Source organism: Diabrotica undecimpunctata, chromosome 7 (assembly GCF_040954645.1).
Source record: "Diabrotica undecimpunctata isolate CICGRU chromosome 7, icDiaUnde3, whole genome shotgun sequence".
Lineage (NCBI taxonomy): Eukaryota > Metazoa > Arthropoda > Insecta > Coleoptera > Chrysomelidae > Diabrotica > Diabrotica undecimpunctata.
In genome coordinates, this window is record NC_092809.1 from 98,977,381 (window position 1) to 99,003,356 (window position 25,976).

Below are 25,976 nucleotides of genomic sequence, written 5' to 3' on the forward strand. Positions count from 1 at the left end.
GAAGTCTTCTTGTATTCGACGTCTTCGACGATATTAGGTTATTGGATAAATAATAAAACTCAAAGTAGCGTGGTAGCACACCAGACCAACAAGGTCTAGCGGGGCTAGTAGTATATGACGACTGGATTCCGATCGGAAGATGTTCTTTTATACACTTAGTATGTGAGAATTCGCAGCAATCTTCCGCTGAGAGGCCAATAACAAAACAGTTAATAACGAGCTTTGTGATTGGCCGGCCAAAGTGACAATCTGTGTCGTGATCTTGGCGACAATATTTGAGTATCACATGCAGTAGCTTAAACTTGTTCGTAAACTAGTTCGTAAGGTTTTATTATGCAATTTGCAATTTATTTAAATTTTGCAATTTGTGATATTGACGATTTATGTAATTTTAGTAAATTTTAATTGTTGATATTTTTTTGATGTTTTGTAAGCTTTATCCATAAAATTGCACATTTTTCAGTGACAATAAAGCATATTTCTATTCTATTCTATTCTATAGAAAAAAACAGTCATTTAACACAGTTTAACATCTTACCTAACTAAATTAACTTTACCTTTCAAGATCAGACTCTTCTTTTGCCGAAAGAATTGGATTTGGACCGCTTGTGTCTTTATGACCAGGATTTTTGATTTTAAATTCCAGCGTCGATTTAGGTACACCGGATTTTTTTCCGCATTTCAATATGACATATTGTTATTCTTGACTTCATTTAACGCAGCTTCCATCGATTCCGCATTATATTTATTTTTCTTGTCCAAAAAAACTGTGTAAATAAATTTTTCAGTTATATGACAGATTGTGAACCAATTATTGGACAGATGTCCACACTGTGAGTATTGACACCAAAATGAAAGTACCGGAAACAGAGAAGACGCACGAATATTTCACACAAAAACTGTATAAACTTTGCAAAATGCAGTTATTGGACTGAAAAAGGAACTGAAAATACTAATATGTTGGTTGTAGTTATTGGAGACCCATCTAACACATAACCTAGACTTAAATATAGTGATTTAAACCTTAAAAATACTTACTTTTACTGTACCACTAACTAACTAACTATTTTTTAAAATAGGGTTACGAAAACGGTCTTTTTGGTGCTTATCCAAAGAATCTCAGATTTGGCGGCAATACAAAACGTCAATAAAATGTCATCATCATCATTCTGGCTTTATAACTCTGCGTGGGTCCTAGCCTCCTCATGAATTTCTCTTCAGTCGCCCGTAACCATCGCCTTTCTCCATCAAGCACGTAGGTATTCCCATATTTCTCAGTTTTCATCGATGTTATCAAAGAACCTTGTTCTGGTCTTTCTCTTCTTCTCTGACCACTCGGTCTATCAAGGAGCGTTTTTCTAGCAGGGTCATTTTGTTCCATCCGCATTACATGCCCTATCCACCTCAGACGTACTATTTAAATATGTTTTACGATATCAGGTTCCTGGTATATTCTATAAAGTTCGAAGTTGTATTGTCTTTTCCACACTCCATTGTTATTCGCTGCTCCATAGGTTCGCCTTAGTACTTTTCTTTCGAAACATCCTAACATGTTTTCACTATTTTTTGTTAGAGTCCAGGTCTCTGAACCATATGTTAGGAATGGGCGTACTATAGTTTTGTAGAATTGTATTTTTGTATTTCTCGATATAATTGTGGATTTAAGGAGGAGTTTGAGCCCAAAATAGCATCTGTTGGCCGTGCAAATTGTGCGGTTTATATCTGCGGTAGTATTATTTTCAGTGTTAAGGAACGCTCCCAGGTATACAAATTTGTTCACTGCTTCGATGATGTCGTTTTTTATAACAAGTGGTCGTAAGATTTCAATTTGCGAGCTTATTTTCATATACTTCGTTTTGTTGATGTTTATTATTAAACCCATTTTTGTGGCTAATTCTTTTAATGCTACATACGCCTCTCTTACAGCATTTTACGTTTTCCCAACAATATTGATATCATCAGCATAGGCCAGGATTTGCACTGATTTATTAGATATTGAACCAGTGGTTGTGATTTGTGACATACGTATTACTTTTTTCAGAGCCAGATTACAGTATACAGGAGAGGGGGTCTCCCTGGCACAGCCCGTTATTTGTTTTAAAAGGTTCAGACAGTTCCCCTTGAATTCGTACTCTACATTCAACTTTTTCAAGAGTTAGTTCTGTTAAATTTACCATCTGATTTGGTATTCCTATGAATGAAAGAGATGCTTTGAACATTTCTCTTCTATTCACAGAGTCGTAGGCTACTTTGTAGTCTATAAATATGTGATGAGTGTCAATGCGATATTCCAGTGTTTTTTCCAAAATTTTTACAGGGTTGCAATCTGGTGAATTGTGGATTTACCACCTCTGAAACCAGCCTGGTATTTTCCTACTATCCGTTCTGCATATAGTATCATACGATGACATAGTACTGTCGAAAATATTTTGTACGCTGCATTTAGAAGCGTAATTACTCTGTGATTAGAGCATTCAAAGATATCTTTTTTTTTGTGTATGGTGCAAAGTATTTCAATGTTCTAATCATTGGGGAGGGATTTCTGTGTCCATATTTCTTTTATAAGCTGCTGTAATGCCAGTATGGTTATCATGGCCACCTTTATATAGTTCAGCTGTGAGATTATCTATTCCGGGTGATTTGTTTCTGGTCAGTTTTTTAACTGCATCTTTAACTTCAAAAATCGTTGGTGTTTCCTCTTCCCATAAAGAAGAAACCCATAAAAACATAAATGACAATCAAATGTCATTTATGTTAATAACTAAGAGTACAATCTCAACAATACTTAGCATAGTACTGAATACAGAATTCTTGTTTTCAGTTAAAATTATTAGGATATAAAATAATTCGCAGTGTCCAATAACTGGTATATTTGCCCTAGTTCTTTGGGTTTGATAATATTTAACTTAACTTCTCGAGTCACAACTCCTATGCAAAATCCAAATTGGGGTATATCTTTTATAATGACATATAACCAACTAAATTAAACAACTTAATAAAAAAATTTGCAATAAAAACTACAACACAAATATCTTTTTAGGAAACCGATCCGGCTTTCTCCTCTCAACTACTAGTATACAAAGATATAGGCGAAGAAATGCTTCAGCATTCTTTCGACGGATACAACGTTTGTATATTCGCTTACGGACAAACAGGCGCGGGAAAATCTTATACCATGATGGGTAAACAGGAAGACGGTCAAGAAGGGATCATACCGCAAATATGCCAAGACTTATTCACCAGGATACGTAATAATAGTTCGCCTGACATTAAGTATTCAGTAGAAGTTAGTTATATGGAAATTTATTGCGAAAGAGTGAGAGATCTCCTTAATCCTAAAAATAAAGGTAAGTTATAATTTTCTATCTTAGACGAATACTTTGGGATAACTATGTATTATAAGAGTACGCGGTCACAATGTGAAGTTTTTGTTACACTTCTGTGAAAAAGTCTGAAACAGTTCAAATTTGAATGTTTTTTGTCGAAAAATAGTAAAAGTGTTACAAAATAACAAAAAGTTTAAAAAACCTTAAAAATGTTATATAGATCAGGGCGGATTTGTGAAAAAATTACTTCATTTGGATTTGAGAGGTGGCATTCGGATTTTTGCAGAAATAGTTTGGTGATAATTTCACCATATCATACCAATCATAATTAACTTATCCTCCCTCTAAAATAGGTCGGGAACATTAATAAAAAAATTAAAGTATTTAAATATTATTAAAAACATCGATATTTTTCTTTTTCCCTTGCTTAAATTGCTTCTTAACTTTTCGTAAAAAAATTCGTTGTAGACCAAAGTCGTACTAAAATAAAATAGCGACAAATAAATTTTTGTATAAGATACAGCTTGTTAAAAATGATTTAATTTATTACTTCTGCAAAATAGCAATAAATACAAAAAAAAGAAGGGGAAACAAGCCTTTTCTTATTAAGTGTTTTTAAACAACTTAGATTGCACTTAGGACTGTCATAATTCGACTACAAAATCTTTATAGCATATTAAAACAGCCCAATATCTCATTAAAATTAATTTAATAGATAAATAATAATTTTGCAACCTAAATTTAAAAAAAAATGAAATTTTTTTAAATATTGCACAACAAAAACTAGACGATATAGAAGTTTGCCAATTTTTTTGCTCATAAAATAGCACTTTACCTATCTAACGTACTTTATGGAATTGAAATCGGATTATTTAGAGATTAACTTTGAAAATTAAGTTGAAAAAATTTCAAAGTTCAAAATCGGTATACGTAAAAAAATGTATTTTCTCGGCTTTCAATGAAGCAATTTTCTTCACTTTTTTTTAATCCGATGTATCTAGAAGAGAAACACCTAAAAAACGAAAAGCCTTGTTTCCCCTTCTTTTTTCTGTATCTATTGCTATTTTGCAGCAATTAAATTATTTTTAACAAGTCGTATCTTATAGAACACTAGTTATTTTGCCCGTCACCATGCGACGGGGGATCCAATCAATTGCATCTACAATCACTCCACTTAATTTTTTCTGTCTTTCACCTATTTAAGGCTAGGACGACAACAGAATAATATTTTAACCTGTTGTACAACTTTCATAACAAATTCATTCAAGTCACTTTTGGAGAGTCACTGAACTTTTTGCGTAAAGTCGTCTTATGAAATCGACCTACGTATAAAACCAGCGTAATTCTAGTTTGGCAATTTGTTTATTGGGAAAGCTCGAGTTTTGTATTATATTTTTTAACGATCACCAAATTCGCAGCCAATTTTTTAGGATCAACAAAATTTTCAAAAGAATTAAAAATTAAATTTTTAAAATAATAAACTTCTTGTATGAAGGGGCCGGTCTTTTCACCTCCAGATAAATATTATTTTCCTATCTGTCAGATAGTTATCTGAAGGATAGACATTTATTTAAAAAATAAAATGTACCCGTCTTTTCACGTCAAATTATGTAGCGGTTACTTATCTGTAAGACAAATGTAAAATTTATTTCGGAACACGCCAATATTTGATTAATTGTCAAAGATATCATAATAATGTTTTAATATCTCTTTTGATTATACAATTTGTGGTTCATCATCATCATCATTTTGCTCTACAACTCTATGTGAGTCTTGGCCGCGTTTACTATTTCCCTCCATTCTTGTCGGTCCTGAGCAGCTATTTCCCATTGCTGTATTCCCATTTTGCGTAGATCACTGGCTACTGCGTCCTTCCATCTCTTTCTTGGGCGACCAAATGACCTTCTGCCATCGGGCTTTTCCCAGAATGTGGCGTTCAGGAGTCTTTCGTCACTCGATCTTAGTACGTGGCCCGCTTATCTTATTCGGTTTGCTTTAATATAGCGTACTATATATTCATCTCCATATACTGTCTGGAGTTCATCATTGTGTCTTCTTCTCCATTCTCCTGTTGTCTCTTCTCTGCAATACCCATAGATAGTCCGCAGTATCTTTCTTTCCAGTACCAGTAATTTTGTCGTTTCCCGCTGGTTCAGAGTCCATGTCTCGCTTCCATACGGTATTGTGGGACGAATTATTGTCTTATAGACTCTTATTTTGCTGGTAGTTAGAGTATTTTTGATTTAAGTACGGTCATTAATGAGTAATATGCCCTGTTTCCTGCAATGATCCTGGCTGCCACGTCCTTTTCATATTTATTTTCAGATGTTATGATCGCTCCCAGGAACTTGAATTCTTTGACGACTTCAAAGTTGTATTCATTGATTGTTACGTTTTTCTAACTCTTGGCGTTGGGTTCTTCGTAACCATCATGTACTTGGTTTTGTCCTCGTTGACCTTCAGACCAACTTCCTTTGCTCCGTTTTCAAATAGGGTGATAACTTCTTTTGCATCTCTGGTGGATTGTGCAATTGTGTTCACGTCATCCGCAAACGCCAATAGTATTTTTAATCCTTGGGCGACAAATCCGTTTGTCAGATGTGGTTGAGCTTTCCTTACCGCATGTTCCAGTGCAAAATTAAATAGCAGGGGTGCGAGAGGATCTCCTTGTCTAAGCCCGGTGTCAATGAGGAATTCCTCCGACGTGGTGCTGCCAGTTCTGTTCCGTGCGGAAGCGTTCTCTGTGCTCACCTGTGCTAATCGTGCCAGCTTTCCAGGTACTCCCATTTCTACCATGGTCTCCCACAATTCTTCTCCACTAACAGAATCGTAAGCTTGTTTAAAGTCCACGAAGATTTGGTGTACATCGCGTACATACAATTTGTGGTTGCATGAATAAATTAAATTATGTAAAGAAAAATTGAATAACGAATAAAAAAATATACATGTTTTGATTATTCTTGTGTTTTTCCACAACACTAAAATATTATATAAGATTAGCTCAAACATCTTCAACTTCAAAAAGTTCAGTAATGTCTTCATTTAGCAATTCATCTTCAAAATTGTCTTAATTTTGATCTCTCGCTAGGTTATACTCGTAGAATGTTGCTGTAGATTAGAACTGTTTAATCTTTTTAACCTTACTGCCACTTCCACTGGATCAAATTGTACCGAAACCTTCTCTTGCATACATAAAAAGTTATGTTGCGTATCTGGTTCTAATATGAAATTCATTATAGAAATTGATTGTTTAGTGGACTTCTTAAAAATGGCTTTATTTTATAATCAGAATCTCCTTGTAAGAACCCATTTCTATTATCTCCATTTAAACTTCTTATCAAGAATACAGAATTATTTATTACTACCTGTTAGGTACCTAGAAAAACATATCCAAAAAGTATCACGAAATTGTCGGAATTTAAAATTAATTTTCCATATATATTATATAGAAGATTTATTGAAAGTTTTGAAAGTTTTAGGTACTAAAAATTAAAATGTTGAATTCTGCATCAAATATTATATTTTCGCACCAAGTTTATAAACATTAAACATCATACTGATCATACTCTCCGATTTCAGTAAATCTTTTAATATTCATGTCTCTAACATACACTAAACAACAATATTTAGGTTATATTTTTGATTTCGCGATAACCTACAACATAATAACGAACTACAATAAACACAATTTATTTCCCAGATAATTTTTTATTCAGTACTTTATTTGGCAGATAAATATTTTATATTTTATAATGTCAGATAATTTTAATTTCTTTTATCTGCCAGTTTATCTGTTCAGATTTCTTTCCTAGGTGACGCTAGAATTTTAAATCTAAACTATCATAAAACTTTAAATTATTTTGTATTAAATCCTACCAAAATATTAATAATATTATTTATTAATTATATGAATGTGTAATTAATATTTTTTGTATTATTTATTAAACGTATCGTTTCAAAAACAAAATATGATTGAAATATAGGTTGAAATGTCAGTAGTTCAGATTTCTTTGTTGAGATGGCGTTAGGATTTTAAATCTAAACTAACATAAAGCTTTAAATTATTTTGTATTAAATTCTACCTTAAAAATATTATTATTAATTATATTAATATGTAATTAATACAGTATTATTAATTAAACGATCGTTTCAAGAACAAAATATGATTGATATAACATATGGTGGTAGTTCAGATTTCTTTCCTAGAAGGCGTTAGTTTACTGAACGGTGTGACTTGACATCATAGCCTTTATGTAGATAGATTTGATTGTCACTAGTTTATTTTAGTACGAATTTTTAGTTATAAGTAAGGAAAATAGAATAAAATCAATGTTTTTAGTAATTTTTAAATATTTAATTTTTTTTATTAATGTTCCCGCCCTATTTGAGACGGAGAATAAGTCAATTATTATTACTGAAGTTATCAAACAAATATGGGAACATGTTTAGCTGAAAGGCAAACAAAAGTACTAAATAGTTTTAATTAATTGGTCTGAAGCTTATTAATTTTAATTAATACAAACCTAAGCAAAAAATAATAAATATTAATGATATTTACTGTTACATTGTGTAAAAATACATAATGTGATTTTAAAATTTCCAAAATATATCACGTTCCAGAACAATATACTCCAGTTGTCAAAGACAAAAATGCCACTAAACCCCTGAATATTGAATTTTTTCTGTCCAGTTGATACAAATTTTACTAAAAAAATTTATTTCGCGCGCTTAGCTGACATTCAAAATCGCCGGTCGCTTCAAGCATTGTTTAAAGCCCGCCACTCACGTTCCCGCAGTACGATTTTGTCGAATGCTACAAAATTGAATGTAATTCGATCGTGTATTTGCACCATTCGACCAAATCGGCGCGATTTGACAGCAGACAAACAGGTCAGTCTGCAGCAGTACGACAGAGTTGGTTGGATCGTAAATTTGATCATGTATATTGTGACAATGACAACTTATTGCCAGAGTTTTTTGAGAGATTTCTTTGACATTTATAAAGAACAAAGTGTATTTGGAAAATAAAATCAACATCGTATGATAAAACCGCTAGAAAAAAAGCTGTGAATATTTTGGTTGCTAAATTTTAAGAAGTGAAAGCGGATACTAATAAAGAGTTGGTAAAAAAGAAAATTAATAATTTTCGAAGATGTTACAAACGGGAATTAAAATTATCTTCGGAATTCTTCTAATAAATGTACGTGACAGTATGTATAACTTTTCAGCAACCAATCTTTGCACCACCACCTACGTTTCTTGTACTTTTTTCGTTTATACAAAGAGCCGCTAAAAGTATATCGTTATCTGACATGTTTCTAATTTGAAAGTAAAACTCATACTGCAAAATCGGCACGTGTGTGTTCGCATCCGACATTATTGTACTGCAATTGCATTCGACAAAATCGTACCGCGCCGTTGGAATGTGAGTGGCCGGCTTTAGAAAGAACGGTTCATTCTACACAAAAAGTCCTAATAAGCTGCATTTCTTGTTTAAAACATTTTTTCTACGGCGTACAGATTCTTGGTAAATCGAATTTTTCCGTTTTTTTCTCTCGGAGGGGGTGGTTTTAGCAGAAAGCTCGGGGTAGGAGTGGCAAACTTTTTTGCATCTTTTTGGGGACCCAAAATTGATATTCCCAGCAAAATTCAGCTTGTTTTCATAATTTTTAGAGGTTTACTGGCATTTTCGTCTCTGACGACTGGAATATTATTCTCTTGCCGTTAATGCTTCTATTTTTTTGAATACAAAATATGAAAATTGTTCGCTTACCTACCAGAAACTGAACCTAAACAATATGTAACATATGAAAAGGTTAAAATGGTTTAAATACAAATATCTAAATATATTTTTTATTCCTAGTTTTTTAATTAATTGATATTGATTAGTCATTAATATAATAATGTTATCGAAAATTTTCGATTGAATCCTCCGTTTCTGACTATTTTAAAATTTGATATCGATTTATGCAGGTAATTTAAGAGTGAGAGAACATCCTTTACTGGGCCCATACGTGGAGGACCTTAGCAAGTTGGCTGTGATGAGTTACCAGGATATCCATGACCTTATAGATGAGGGCAACAAGGCCAGAACGGTGGCGGCCACCAATATGAATGAAACTAGTTCGAGGTCGCACGCGGTGTTTACGATTTTTTTCACGCAGCAAAGGTGAGTTACCTTGAGGATGATAATAAACCCTATCCTTTATTGAAAGAGATGCTACCTTGATAAAACAACGAAAACGACTTGGTTTATTAGAGGTTTGAGGTGATCGGTATCCTTGCACTAGTTTTCCTAGTCTACATATCAAATTAGTTTAAATTATACCAGGGAGTGTCTGCAGTGTACATCATTATACAGAGTGGACCAAAATTCTGAAATCGCCTAATTATCTCTTGAATGAATGGTCCGAATTGTACAAAAATCGAGATGTACCTATTCTGCAATATGGAGATTCTAAATTTCCTCTTCTTCTTTTTCCCTTTATAGAATTTATTGGCGTATTAATATCTCTTTGGAAGGTTGTCACTCCATCTTTTGCGCGGTCGTCATATACTTCTTTTGCTGATTGGTAACTTATCTCTAGCTATTTTGACGACACGGGTCTCCTTCATTCTGCTTATGTGGTTATTCCATTATTTTTTCATATTTTGTGCCCATTCATTTATACACTGTACGTTACATTTTCTTCTAATGTCTTCACTTCTCTTTCGATCTCTCAGCGTATTTCCTGTAATTCTTCTCAGTACTCTCATCTCTGTCGTTTCCAGTAGCCTTTGCGTAGTGGCTATGTCAGGTCTTTAAGGAATATGTCATTATTGGTCTTACACTGGCTTTATAAATTCTTGACTTCATCTCAGTGTTAATGTGTCTGTTTCGCCATATAGTGATATTAAGGCATCCTGCCAGTCTATTTGCTTTTTGTACTTAATCTCTCACTTCTTTGTCAAGGTCTCCATAGCTAGGCAGTGTAATTCCCAGATATTTTATTTCCATTACTTGTTCAATACTCATGCCATCAATTTCTATTTTACATCTGGTTAGTTCTTTGCTGACTACTATTGTTTTAGTTTTCTGAGATGAGATTGTCATATTAAATTCTTTTGCTCTTATATTAAATCTGTGGACCAGTCTTTGCAGACTATCTTCTTCTTGGGATATCAATATTGCGTCGTCTGCGTAACAGAGTATTTTTATTTCTTTGTTTTCCATTCTGTATCCTCTTCGTTTGTTAACGCTTTTGATGTTTATGATCAAATTGAAGAGCATGGGGCTCAATGAATCCTCTTGTCTTATTCCGCTGCCTATTTCTATAAGTTCTGTAAATTGTACATCTATTCTGACTTCCATTTTGTTATTTTGGTAGATGTTTTCGATAGTTTTTATAATATTTACTGGAACTTATCTATTATACAGAGGATGGATTACATGTTTGAGTCTTACTCTGTTAAACGCTTTCTTTAGATCAATCAGACACAGAAATGCTGAAAATATTCTATTATACTCTAGTGATTTCTCAGTAATTTGCTTTATATCGAATATTGCATCTGTACACCATCTTCCCTTACGAAAACCTTGTTGTTCATCTGCTAAGCTTTCTTCGACTCCATCACTTTCTGTGATATATGTGTTTCTGCTTTTTTCGGTTATTCTTTCTTGGAATAGGTATCTTGTGGAGTCATCCTTTAAACTGTTGACTTTTATCTTTGTAATGTATTCTGGTATTTTGTTATCGCATATATGTGTTTTCATTCGTCTTTTGCACAATATCAATGATATATGATTATAATAGTTATGTGGATATATTAATATATTTCTTTTAGGGTTGACGAAACAACTCAGCTAACAACAGAAAAAGTATCCAAAATATCACTGGTAGATCTTGCGGGTTCCGAAAGGGCTGATTCTACGGGAGCCAAAGGAACTCGATTAAAAGAAGGAGCTAACATTAACAAAAGTTTAACCACACTAGGAAAAGTTATTTCCGCTTTAGCTGAAATAGTAAGTAGCATGTAGGTCCTAGAAAACATATTATTAACTATTTTTTTTTCTATTCTTTTTCCTCCCATTCTCATTGGATATAATTAAAGTCGGTGAGTAAAATTGAATATTTTTGATTTCTAAATTTTACCAAATTTATTTTTCATTCATACTTACACAGTGGCTACACATGTCTAACTAACAAATAATCCAAAATATTCTTTTCGCTAATGTATTTGACATAAGTTTTGAGAACTGTAAGAAGCTCAATAAACGAAATAAAGCAATTCTATTAAGATATTTATACTTTTGATTAATTTAAAATCCTTGCTAGTAGGAAAACTTTTTCTTGCTTTGGCATACATTTCAAATTAAGCTTTGGTCTAATGTAATTTTCACCTGAAACATGGGCTGTTACGCTCCTATTATCTCCAAGTTCTGACGCACGTCCTTTTAGTATTTTGCTCTGCATTTTATTGTCTATAGTTCTGTCGTCCTTACTGCATCGAAAACTCGAAGACATCGAAGATTTTTCATAGAATTATTCAACTATCAAAAATTTATCTGTCACTACATTCTTACCAAGTTGCAGTTTACTGTTTTTAATTTTTTTGCTATCTGCTGCGTAATAGGTAATAAATAGATCAGACATCAAAAATAGATCAAAGCAGACATTTCTCAAAACTTATCAACTATAAAATATAGTATATTTAGTTAGCATTTTTCAACACAGTTCCTGTTGTAGGCATCCAAGAACAAGAAATCCAAAAAGGCCGATTTTATACCATACAGAGATTCAGTTCTGACGTGGTTGCTTAGAGAAAATTTAGGTGGTAACAGTAAGACTGCTATGATAGCTGCTATTTCACCTGCCGATATAAACTACGACGAAACTTTATCGACTTTGAGGTAAGAATATATTCTAATAATAATTTAGATTGATAGTAATGATAATATTTATTATTACTTACATGTCAGTTTAGAGTCTTTATATGTTTTGCATCAAACTGCATCACAGAGTAATAAACAATCAGAATGCAAACTCTGCTTGCCAAGATAAGTACGCTCATCTCGTTCGCGCAGACGGAATCAGCTATGTTTTAAACGGAACCAGTGCTGTTCAGTGTAATTTTATCTTGTGTGCATAGAAAAATTAATCTGGTTTAATTTATTTACGGCAACCATAGACATAATATGCACTATTTTATTCGTACTTTAAGATGAAGAATAGATTAAATTATTTCGTAGCTGTCGTAGCTTCTCACAAATTTCTCAATCCGAGTCTATGTTTCCGTTTAAAATATGGCGATCGCGTGCTGACATACTTCAAAGGCGGCATCTGAGAGTGGGAATTCTGATTGTTATTTATTCTGTGACAACACTTGCTTCTATACGGAATGACTTCCACCTTTCAGTGTACGCTCTACGAACATATTAATTAGAGTCGATGATAAAGACACTTGACAAGTAGTTGGCACGTGCTTGCCAAATATTCAGTTGTGTGTATCGGTTGTGTGTATGAGGATGACATGGAACTCGACATTCTACTTGCACTTGCTGTCCGCTGTCATTAAAATACCCCCAGTCAAAGATGACACCCTTTCATGAGCATAGACATAATATTATGTCTATGATCATGCCACGTAGCAGCGCTATGTTAACTCCACAATGGGCACGTTTACTACATTCAACCCACTTACACCTCTAAAGGATTAACGGAATTCGCAGAAAACCTTTCGTTGTAGTGAAAGGCACGGTTAACTGCACTGGTGTTCTCCATAATGTTTAACACTGTGCTAAATTTTAGGTATACAAATAATAAATATATAATGGGAGTAAGAAAAAGTTCTTACTCTTGACCAAATAGAATTAGAGGGTAAGGAAAAGGGCGTATATATATATATATATATATATATATATATATATATATATATATATATATATATATATATATATATATATATATATATATATATACAGTATAGGTAAAAGTTTATGGTCGGTATGGACCTTATGTGAGATAGAGTGAGAAACACCTGTTTAAAAAGAGAGAGGTATATTAGGTCCGCCCTTTAAATCGCCGAACTTGCATGAGTGGAAATAATACAAAAGGGGAAATTCAATGTTGCCAAACTTATTGGTTTTATTTGACCTGTTGTCTTTTTAGCATTTGAACAATGTTCTAAGATAATCAAATTTGGGCGAAATGGATTTAAATGGCAGCTTACTGTTTTTTATTGGGATTATGCCACAATTTTACTTTATAATAAGTGTAATATAACATTTTGATTTTCACTTCGGAAATCGTTTTATATAAATAAAATTAATAATGATTCGTATTTTAAGTACGATTTCCGAATTAAAAATCTAAACATCAAAATAAGCTTATTTTAAAGTCACATTGTGCCTTATTTCCAATAAAAATAATAAAATGAATATAACTCCACAATAAATAAACCTTCATACGAAATTATTTGGCAACGTCTCATGTCGCGAAGTCAAAGCACCGAATCAGATGTAGAGGTGGGTCTTTGATGTTTTTATCGTTAAGAGCGTAGGCGCAAAATTTCGGACCAATGGCTTTTTAAATGCATTCTTTTTTTTCGAATCCTGAGAAAACTAATAAATATTTTTGAAAAATTTAAACGCAGAACGAAAGAATACATTATTACCGAGGGCCGAAAGTCTCTGAAAACTTCTATAATGTTTATTGTAATAAGTTACAGGGGTGAAAAAAGAGAAAATTTAGTGTGATTTTGAATTTTAAGTATCTCATTCAAAAAAACTTTTTGTTTATTCTAATGGACTTTCGGCCCTCGGCAATAATGTCACCTTTCATTGTGCGTTTAAATGTTTCAAAAATATTTGTTAGTTTTCTCAGGATTCTAAAAAAATGAATACATTTAAAAAGCATTGTCCCGAAATTTTGCGCCTACGCTCTTAACGCAACTAAACCGATTTTCGTAAACAATAACTATGATTGTTTAACAGTAGTTTCAAGTAAGAGAGTACCTACATAAACAAACATAATGGATATTATCGTTTATGTGTATATTTATTGAAGTGAAAGAAACTAATGAAGGATATATTTATTATAACTTGAAAAATAAACTAAACAATACAAATAGTAAATCGTACTTACATTTACATTACACGTTATCATTAAATCGCGAATCGTCTAAATTGACATTTAAAAACGTACGTTTTTCTACTTTACTTCTTGTTAACCGTGTTCTTTTTTTATTTAAAATTAAACCAGATTTTGAACATATGTTCACATTTACAATACTTTATGAATATAGTGGTTAAGTTAGGATATACATGGCAATGGTTTTTCCACCATTGTAATGGACTCTCGATACAGGTGTACGTTTAGACGAGTCATGTCCAATTAATTGTTCAAAAATACACCATGGACTTAAGTCATCTATATCGGTTTTATTTTCTTGTACTGGTTGATTTTTAATAGTACAATCTTCTTTTTCTTTTTTTATAGAAGTAACCAGCTTCTTAACTCTTTCTTTTGTTTTTTTACCTGCATTTTTATCAGAAAATCCCTGCACTTTAAATCGTGAATCCATAAATGTACATAATGACAATGTGCAACTCTGTTCTATCCCTCTAAATCTTTTTGCTAAACCCGATATTAGTAATTGTACTACGTCGGATACTATGGATGTAAGGTTACCGTTTGCTAAAATTTTATTGCAAGATTCTTGCAGGCAGCGTACCATAACAATCACTGAACTACCCTTTAAGTATTTTTGGCCACTCATTGTACTTGTTATTTCTTTAAAAAGCCGTAAAATTTGGGAAAGTTGAGAACAAATAATCCAGTCTTCATTATTTAGATTTGGTCCAAGTCTAAGTCTGTATTAACTAATACAAATGTGGAACGGATTTCCTCTTCTAACTCGGTCATTCTTTTTAACATGTAATAGGTGAAGTTCTTTTTTGAAATGTGTTTTTTTAGAAAGTGAAATTTGAAATTAGTGAAATAATTTCACTAATTTCAAAAGCGATCTTTTCTGAATTATGGTTTCCAGCAAAATGGCAGCAGCCTAATAAAACCGTTTTGAATTCTAAATTTTCGGTTAAATATTGTCCTGTTAATGCGATGTAACTCTCAGTTACTCCATATGTCCAGAGGTTAGTAGTAATACAGATATTTTCTACTTCTTTAACAACTTGTGATCTAATAATTTGCTTAGTTTTGATATAACATACCTGAAGTAATGAACCTGACGTACTGAACAAGTTTTTTTTGTTGGCGGTTTATATCCAGGAATCCACCCTGCAAACTTTTTAAAAGCTCGTTCTTCAACTATGGAAAACGGATGAAACGAGTCTTTGCATAGGTTTAGTAAATCCATATCTATTTGTTACTCTTGTTGTGAACTAATTCTTTTATTAATGGAAGTATCCATCACCTTTTGACGCTTGGGTGGCAGTATGTCAGTACTTGTAGTAGAAGTAGTCGAAACGGACAGAAATGCGTCAGGAGAAGTTTCAATCATTGCAATATTCAGAAAGTGGACCATAAAAGCTGCATCTTCTACAAATGTGCATTTTTTAAAAATAAAATTATTCTAATACTAGGTCAATAATTTTGACTAAGAAAAATAATTCATAATTGAATATTTACAATAAATAAATCCTTTGACGAACTATCAATAAAGATTTGAAATCGAAAATGCAGATCAATCGTAAATCGAAACTCATTCATTAATCAGAATACCTAGTTATAAAAAACAAAAGAAAGAGTTAAGAAGCTGGTTACTTCTATAAAAAAAGAAAAAGAAGATTGTACTAGTGAAAATCAACCAGTACAAGAAAAAGAAACTGATAAAGATGACTTAAGTCCATGGTGTATTTTTGATGAATTTATTGGACATGACTCATCTAAACATACACCTGTATCTAGAGATATAAAAGAAGTCGACATGTATTTGTCTGATGATATTACCCACAAAAAATTTCGAACGGAGATTGGAACTGTCCATTACAGTGGTGGAAAAACCATCGCCATGTATATCCTAACTTAACCACTATATTCATAAAATATTGTAGTATTGTAACAAAATCTGTTCCTTGTGAACACATGTTCAAAATCTGGCTTAGTTTTAAACAAAAGAAGAAACAACAAGAAAAGTGGAAAAACGTATGTTTTTAAATGTCAATTTAGACGATTCGCGATTTAATAATGTGTCATGTAAATGTAAGTACTATTTGTATTGTTTAATTTATTTTTTAAGTTATAATAAATATATCCTTCGTTAGTTTCTTTCAATATAATAGCCAATATGTTTTTTGTGTACTCGCTTATTTGAAACTACTGATAAACAATCAACTAGTTACAGTTTACGAAAAAGGGTTCCGATAAAAATGTCAACGACCCACCTCTAGTTTCTTAGGATCGGAACCAGAGATATGTATATCTCAGATCGGAACTAATCGGAACTAATCGAAACTAATCGGAACTAATCGTCTTACTACTGGGCAATGGGCAGCAATAAGAAATATGGAGGGGAGACCAAGGGGAAATATGATTGTTATATCTGTGTTAGATATCCTGTTAAATTTTACCATACCGACCATAAACTTTTACCTACACTGTATATATATGTATATGTATGTATATATACATATATATATATATATATATATATATATACATATATATAATAATTACTATTTAAATGGGAATAAGCCACAATTAAAGGTTAAAGTACGTTTATTATTGACGTTTCAATTTTCACTTCGGAAATATACAAACATTAGTTTGTATTTTGAGATTTCCGAAGTGGAAATTGAAACGTCAATAAACGTACTTTAACCATTAATTGTGGCTTATTCTAATTTTTTCTTTTCCGTGTACCAAAAACCCACCTATACAAACCGTTATCTCAATGCCCAGTCACATAATTATCCCGCCCAACTCTTTTCAGTTATTAACACTCTTGCTTCCCGTTTCATAAGACTTAGCGACGACAATCACAGATTATCCGAAATCAATTCAGTAAGGCAAACACTCTTACAAAACGACCACCACAAAACCCAAATCAATAGAAGCATTTAAAAATATCTAATTTTTTTTATTCCATAAAAAAAACTTGGCCTCCTGATCAACCCAAAACTTTTCTACCTTTTGTCAAAGATGTCACTGACAAGATGAGTAGAACTCTTACCCCTTTAAATATTAAAACCATCTTCACTACTCACTCCAAGTTGTTCAATCTCGTCAGATCCGTAAAAGACCAAATCCCCAATGAATACCATGGTGTCTACGAGATATCTTGTTCCAGTTGCCCACGTATATACATAGGACAGATAACTCGACGAATCCACAACCCTATTTATGAATATTCCATATCTGTAACACATTTCTATACTATATAGTTCAGCCCTAACCCAACATCATATTCAGACAGGTCACAAAATAGATTTCGAAAAAGCAAAAAACCATCACTCCTCCATCGCTCCTTAAAATCGAGAATTATTCGTAAAGTAATCGAAATTTAAAAACGAAATATAAAGTAATTTGACCTAAACAGTCAATTTAAATAGCATAAAATTATACCATTATGCCAATTATATATTGGTAAGTGTTAATGACTTTCACTAACATAACAAAAACGTATACAAGGTAAGATACAAGGGTTATACGGGAGATAAAGTAAAGTAAAAGCTATTCGTTAAATATAAAGGTTTTAACTCAGTTATCGACACTTTATTGTTAAAATCTCAATGTATTAGATTCACATTTACAAATATAAGAAACAATATATAGTAATTACTCGTTTCCTTTTGTAGATACGCAGATAGAGCCAAACAAATCGTCTGCAAAGCCATTGTCAACGAAGACGCAAACGCCAAACTTATTAGGGAGCTTAAAGAAGAAATTCAGAAACTACGCGAGCTACTGAAACAAGAGGGAATAGATGTATGCGAAGGTAAGTACTTAGTACGCAGTTTAGTAAGGTTTCTTTTACTTAGTTACTCTTGCTATTGTTGACGTATCGAGGGTCAATCTGGAAAATTTTGCTTGGGAGTCACTGACAATAATACGAATTTTAAATTTAATCAGTTATTAAAATTTTTATATTTGTTTTGATCAGTTTGCATAATTTTAAGTCTGCATTAATGTTATTGATAATCTTGAAAATAAAAAGAGTAAATATGAAATTATTATACAATATACGTATATTATACAGGGTGAGTTTTTAGTGCGACATCGGTCGATAATTCCATTGTGGTGCAAGATATCTAAAAAAATTATTTAGAAAAAATGTAGGCAATGATATTCTCCACACTTGGAAAATATGTGGAGTTCTACAGGGTGATTAATAACCACGTGGTATAGTAAATATACAATTTTTTAAATGGCACACTATATATTTTTTCAAATTTGTATTCTCATAATTCTTGTTCTTATAGTATTGGGTTTTGCATTACTATAAAGAGTACTTACATTACATTACTATTTATCGTAATTTTGTTTTGTAGTTTACCCTGTATAAAAAATTTTGTCAATGATTTCAATTAAACTTAATTTAAAAACTAAAATATATTGTTTACTTTAATATAAAAAAAAAAATTGTTTATAACTTACTTCTTTATATACATGGTGTTGATTTCATAGGGATTTCGAAATAAAAATGGTCATAACTTGTTAAATACTCTGTATAGTAATGCAAAACCCAATACTATGAGAACAAGAATTATGAGAAGTATACAAATTTGAAAAAATATATAGGGCGTCTTATTTAAAAAATTGTATGTTTGCTATACCACTTAGTTATTAATTACCCTGTAGAATTCCACATATTTTTCAAGTACGGAGAATATTATTGCCTACATTTTTTCGTAAAAGTTTTTTTGGTTATTCTATACCATAATGGAATTATCGACCGATGTAGCACTAAAAACTCACCCTGTATATATATCTATATATATATATATATATATATATATATATATATATATATATATATATATATATATATATATATATATATATTGTTATGATGTGTTTTTTGTTTGAATGATGAGCAATAAGTATTTTTAATAATATATAGGGTTTTTATCGCGGTTCTCAAAGAATTAGCTTGTAAGTACTTTTTTAAATTATCTTTATTATAACTATTATGAAACACACATATATATCTAACCTAGTCAATGTAAATTTAAAATAAACTATCTTTAAACTGATATTCTTATAAAACTAATTAAATTCTATAGACAATCTAAAATTTAAACAAACTATCTTCAAAATTGAAATTGTTATGACACTAACTAAATTATATTAACAAAATTTTGTACCTTTCTTTCACTGAATGCCTAAATGAACTGTTTTCCACTATATATATTCTAATCACCACTGAAAGTCTTCGTACTTCGGTTATCCTTGTTTTTGTGAAATTTCTTTTTCCAATTATCAGCTTCTACCAATTTAAGATATAGTTTTCTTCACCAGCATGTATACACCACCAACCAAACCAGCAAACAGCATTTATATTTATTCTTTTTTTATCTTCAATAATTATTTGTGTATAATTATAAATGTGCATTAAATTATATGCATAATTTTTAATCTTCATTTAACTCACTATATTAAACATTTTGACTATTTGTACTTGATTCACTGACTCCAACTAACTTTCATAATAAACTGCTTGACTTCTGACTAAAAACTTAAAAACTTCTTAAAACTCTTCTGACTGCACTATCTAAAACTTTTCTGACTAAAAACTTTCAAAAACTGCCATCTTGAATCCAAATCACGGGTATTTATATGTTTTGGATTTCTAGAACCATCTCGTAAGATATCATGTTCTATTCAGTTCTATTTAATACATGTCTGAATTTTCTGGAACAAACCATTTCGCAAACATGGCCATCTCCGGAGATCCAGAGAATTCCATTCTTTTCTATTAATAATTTTGTTTACATTTAGGCTTTTCAGATCAGAATATATAATTAAATTAGTAACTTAACATTCTAATTTAATAAAATACACATTTCAAACAATATATTATTATAACCCACTTTATATTCGTAAATATTCTTAAACGTCACTTCAGAGTATAAATATCTGTCAATCTCCGAGAGTATTTTTGGTTGCCTAAGCACATGGCTCACTTATATATATTTACAATATTAAAATACAACTTTTTACAATTATTATATGCTAATTTATTAAAAATGCCCTCACATAAATATATTTTTATTAAATTCTCTAGTATATAACTTATTTAAAACAACCAAATATCTAATATTATGTAGTATATAACTTATAAATTATTTTCTATAAACCCTAATCGTCACAATATATATATATATATATATATATATATATATATATATATATATATATATATATATATATATATATATATATATATATATCTATATATATATGACAACTGAAGTTTTTAACTAGATATCTGCCTAAAAAAAACACAAAAATTCCAAAGCAACTGGTTCTCTTGGTATATCGAGAAGATATGCTAACTACAATTAATTAAAAATATGTAGATTTAGATAATTTGATATTTTTTAATGTTGCTTTTCAGTTGCTGTTTCTCTAATAAATATTCTCCTTTTTCTGTAAAATTTGGAGGTCTAGTGCGTCCGTGATTTCCTAGGTATTCCTTACTTGCCTCCAACTTAATTCATTTAACAATGTTCTTGCCCGTACTAATATTTTGTCCATCTTTGCTTTGTATTCCTCTAGCTTTGTTTTGCTTTTCCCATCAAACAGAGATTTGAGTTGTTGTATGTTATAATGAAGCTGCCCTAATTAACCCCTGACTGTGAAAAAAGTGTCTCCCCTGTACAATCCTGTATGTATATCGCTGTGTAGTAATTACATGGGTGAAGGTTTCATAAAAAAAATATTAAAAAAAACAATTGATTCTTTATATTTGTGCTATTCGTCTATCCATGCTGGGTTTAATGCGAAAACTGCAACAGATACAAAAACACTGATGACGTATTTGGATTCGGTATTAAAACTTCCATTGAAAAATTTATCAAACCGGAAATCTTTACTTCTAATTCTGAGACAACTAGAGAGGATATATTTACTCCGAAAGTTTGATAGCTAGATATTGTATTTAATAACCCTTTCTATGTATGCGGTGTCCTTGTAGATAATGGATATTGAAAATCAACTGCAACTGCTCGCACAGGTTCGAATTATGTTCAGAGGGTAATATTTTTGTTTTAATTTTTATATATAATTAGTTTCATATAAAGGTAAACTTAAAAAAAAATAAACTGTGGTAGATAGAGCAATTTTGATAACGAATTCATCATCTAGGTACTCAAAAATGTTCATCTAAATGATTTGTGATATTTTACTTCAGGTGATTCAGTTTTTACTGACTTGACCTAACCAGTTTTGCTATGCTTAAGGAGCTCAGTGCTTCATACATTTTATTCCTTCTTATCCTATTATACACTTGTTTAAAATCTATGAACCACTCATGAAGAGTTACGTTATGTTCATAGCAGATAGCCTGGATTTCTTTTAGTGTAAAAATCTGATCACCCACTGATCTATTAACTCTAAAACTGTCGTGACACTCACCTAGTTTAACTTTAACAAATCTGTTGAGTCTTTTCTCTTAGGATCCTAGCTAATACCGGTAATAAGTATCCAATAGATCAATAACTCTGTTATGTTCACATGCCAATCTATCCTCCTTTTTGTATATGGGGCATAATAAAGCTTTGGTCCAATCTTTGGGCATATTTTCCCGTTCCCATATCCTCTTGATAAGGCAATATATCCTTTTTGTAGTTCTTCCTGTCCATTATTTAGCATTGCCGCAACTATATCGTTTTCTCCCGGTCTTTTGTTATTTTTGAACCCATTGATTATTGTTTTAGTCTCTCCTTCACCAGGCAGTTTTATTATTATGCTATTATTCTCTATAAGGAAATTTTCATTTAAATCTGTATTTTGCCCATTCAGTAGTTCACTAAAATGTCTCTCCAATATACCCATCACTTATTCTTTTTCACTCGTGAGTGTTCCATCTTTTTTTTTTTCATGAATTAATTGTAATTTTTGTATCCCCTTTCAGTTTTTTTACCTACTTGATAAAACGACCGTATTTCTTTTTCTGAACTCTATTCTATTTCTTATATTATTTTTTCGTTATATTCTCTTTTCTTTCGGCTACATACCCTTCTCATTATTCTTTTATGATCTTTGTAACTCTGGTTCATACTATCATTATTATTTGTTAGTGCCAATTGTGACTCTTTTCGTTTCCTTTGCTATTTTAAGGTATTCTTTATCAAACCAATTCCCTGCTTTTATTTGGCTACTTTGTGGAATAATTTTGCTATAATTATCGCCTTTCTTATAATTTGTCACACTTGCTCTTTTACCAGTTTCTCTTTCTATTTCTTAGGGAGGGATAATAGCCCTTCATTTATTTCATTATATTTCGACTTCGCTTAGCTTTTCTACATCATATCGGTTTTTCCTTTTTTGATTTGTTTTTCTCATTTCTTTATATTTTTGCACCATTCAACATATAGCTCTAACCAGAAAATGGTCCGAATCTATCTCGACTCATCTCATACTTCTTATATTTCTTATAAATTTCATGCGGTTTCTTTTCACCAATACGTGATCAATGCGGTTAACCGTCCTCCATCAGGAGACAACCAGGTTCCCTTATCTATTTCTTTTCATTCTCGCTGGGTGCTCCTCACTACCATATTTTTTCCATCCATTACTATCATTTGTAACTTCATGCTTGCTATGTATTCCAGCTACTACGTTGTAAATAGCTTCTTTCCACACCTTTGCATTGCAATCACCGTTTACTATTTTTATATCATGTTTTGGTAGATGCTCATATTGATCCGTCATTTGCTCATAGAGTAGGTCTTTTGTTTCATCATCTTTTTCTTCAGATTTCTACCAGAAATCGTCTATTATAAATCAGATATAGAACAAAGTTACATCAGATATATGATAACGGTATTAAAAGTAAAACTTTTAATACCGACTTAACGCTAGCTATCTAATCTCTAGTGTCTAAGAAGAAATTGCCTAACTTCTGAAACAAAAAAAATTTAATGAACAATAGTATCTCTTGAAATATCAATATATTAAAAAAATTTAATTTTATTCATACTTTCTAAGGCATATAAATTTATATATATTCTCTGATTATTTGACTACTTCCAAGCAAAATAACAAGGAAATACCCTCGTTCGCCAGGCTGTTATTCAAAATTATGTATGTATGTACAAAATTTATTTAGGCAAATCCGTAGAAATTATCCTTTGACCAAGTTAATTTAAGTTAGTATAGAGTAACTAGTTTTGTTTCTTGAGAGAATTTAAATTTTGTGGCTGATGGCGTTTTTAAACTTTTGTCGCAATGCAGGCCCAGATGGCAAAGTTATGTATGAGAAAAGGGAGCCTCCTAGTAAGTATTTGCTTCATAATAAAGGCTTCTGGCACTCATATTTTTATTATTACATACTCGTTTTAACTTATTTGAACTGAACATGTATTAGGATGTATCGTCTTCAGATCGAATTGGTGTATCAATTTTTTTTATTAAAATAAATAATAATTTAAATAGATATTGGAAATACTTTAGTAGTCCAGTGGTCAGACACGAAAATACCACTGAACTTCTATAAAGAATACGAACAAGCTAAATTTTACTGAGAATGTTAATTTTGGGACCCAAAAACAGATGCAAAAAGTTTGCCACTCCTACCTCATGCTTCCCCCTAAAATCCGCCTTGTAGGGATGGTGAACGGAAACATTGATTTACCAAGAATATATACGCCGTAGAAAAAAATGCTTCAGATAAGAAATGTAGCTGAGATAATTTTGAACAAAAATGTTTATTAGCACATTTTGTGTAGAATGAACCGTTCTCTCAGAAACGACTCTTGAAGCGATCGGTGATTTTGATTGTCAGTTACGCGTGCAAAATCAATTTTAAGTAAAATTTATATTAACTCAACGATAAAAATTCGATATCAGTGGATCAGAGATCATCTTTTCTATGATTCTCATAAAATCAATAAAATATATCACTTCCATTGATCGGTTACTATGGAATTTATATTGCTAGAGGCCAATTTTCAAAACCTATATACTTCATCTAATTTACTTACCATTGCACGTCATCCGCGTCATAGCCCGTGAGGTCACATAATACCAACACGAAATATTTAGGCGGTAGGTGTGTTCTTTTTTAGAATCACTTTGCCGAGTACACTGGCATTACAGCCACTAGACATATTTTATTATATACGCGTAGAAATAATATTTAAAGATTTCTATTAATGTTAACTTAAAGAAATACACAATAATATGTTTCATTTAATTTGTATAAATGCATTATAAATCGTTTTTATGAAGAACATTTGTTCGGAACACACTGTAACTGTAATCGAACGAAGGTGATATTTTGGCATAAATTGGTAACACTTATTTGACAGTTGCGGTGTTGACTAATGTTAATAAGTAATGAAAAAAGTGTTGTTTTTGTTTAAGTATTCCATTTTACAACTTTATACGACGCATACAAGCGACTTAAATTGTTTTTAACAAGATTATTTTTTAACTCTTGTTTTGTTTCTATTTATTTACATTAAATATTAATTTGTTTTGTTGTATAATCCACTTTTGCAATAATTATGTGACCTATTTGATTTAAAATGGATTCAGCATTTTTTTATACTTTGGCAACTATGTCAACTTCGATCTCTGTCAATGATAATGACGTGCAACGGTAAGTAAATTAGATGGACTATAGCTAACTTCAAATTTCGATTTTGAGTTTTGGCAACAAATATGAGGCATTTGAAATATGCCTAAAAAAAAGGTTATACAGTAGACTAGTGCGAAGCTTCGTACTATGTTTTCTGTGTTTTTAAAATTGAATAAAGTAGATTTATTATTTATATTTAAAACAAATTATATTATATTACAATAATTCAATAAATTATTATGTTTACTCTTAACGCCACCTGCTCACGTCATGTGGTCTGCATTGTTGCCATCGAGTTAGAATCTAATCTAGATTCAAACTCGATGATTGTTGCCAACCAGACGCTGTTTACTTCTGACAGATCCGTCAAAGTCAAACTAAATATTAAATTAATATTAAAATATAAATAAATATCATTTGATAGTAAATTGAATTATTACATATAAACTAAATAAGATATTTAAATATAAAATTTGAATATAGTTTGAAAGAAATTTATTAACAAATAACGTTAAAAAATTCATTAGTCGTTCCAAAATGCTGAATTGTTGGCTCAGCAAAATTCAGCTTGTTCGTATGATTTTTAGAGGTCAAATCTCTGACGACTGAACTAATAATAGTTCCTAGATCATCGATTTTGACGAATACGAATATAATTTCCTGCTACTTCATCCATTTTTAATCCCTCGCGTCAAGGAGTTCCAATATCCGTTCATTACAAGGAAAGTATTTAGTTTTAATAGATTCTATTGGCCACCATCAAATAAATCTTTTACCTTTTTAAATATTTCATTTATTTTCCGGGAATATTCGGTATACGTCAGGGGCGGCTAATCCTAAAGGGCCACGGGCATTGATCCAATTCCATGGCCTGACATGAAGTTGTCTTATTAAAGAATATAAATT

General features: G+C 31.4%; 1 protein-coding gene across 7 annotated transcripts in view; it reads left to right on the top strand.

Annotated features, from left to right (window-relative positions):
* The window catches only part of unc-104 (kinesin family member unc-104), a 231,104-nt gene that overhangs the window by 120,190 nt on the left and 84,938 nt on the right, over window positions 1-25,976 (top strand). For 5 of the 7 annotated variants that reach the window (XM_072537853.1, XM_072537847.1, XM_072537849.1 and 2 more), the window contains exons 4-9: window positions 3,041-3,347; window positions 9,300-9,495; window positions 11,151-11,328; window positions 12,053-12,216; window positions 18,121-18,260; window positions 23,723-23,764. In XM_072537853.1, the coding sequence (XP_072393954.1) occupies window positions 3,041-3,347; window positions 9,300-9,495; window positions 11,151-11,328; window positions 12,053-12,216; window positions 18,121-18,260; window positions 23,723-23,764 (1,027 nt within the window). The remainder of the gene's footprint in view (window positions 1-3,040; window positions 3,348-9,299; window positions 9,496-11,150; window positions 11,329-12,052; window positions 12,217-18,120; window positions 18,261-23,722; window positions 23,765-25,976) is intronic. The other 2 variants (XM_072537851.1, XM_072537852.1) reach the window with 1 other exon arrangement.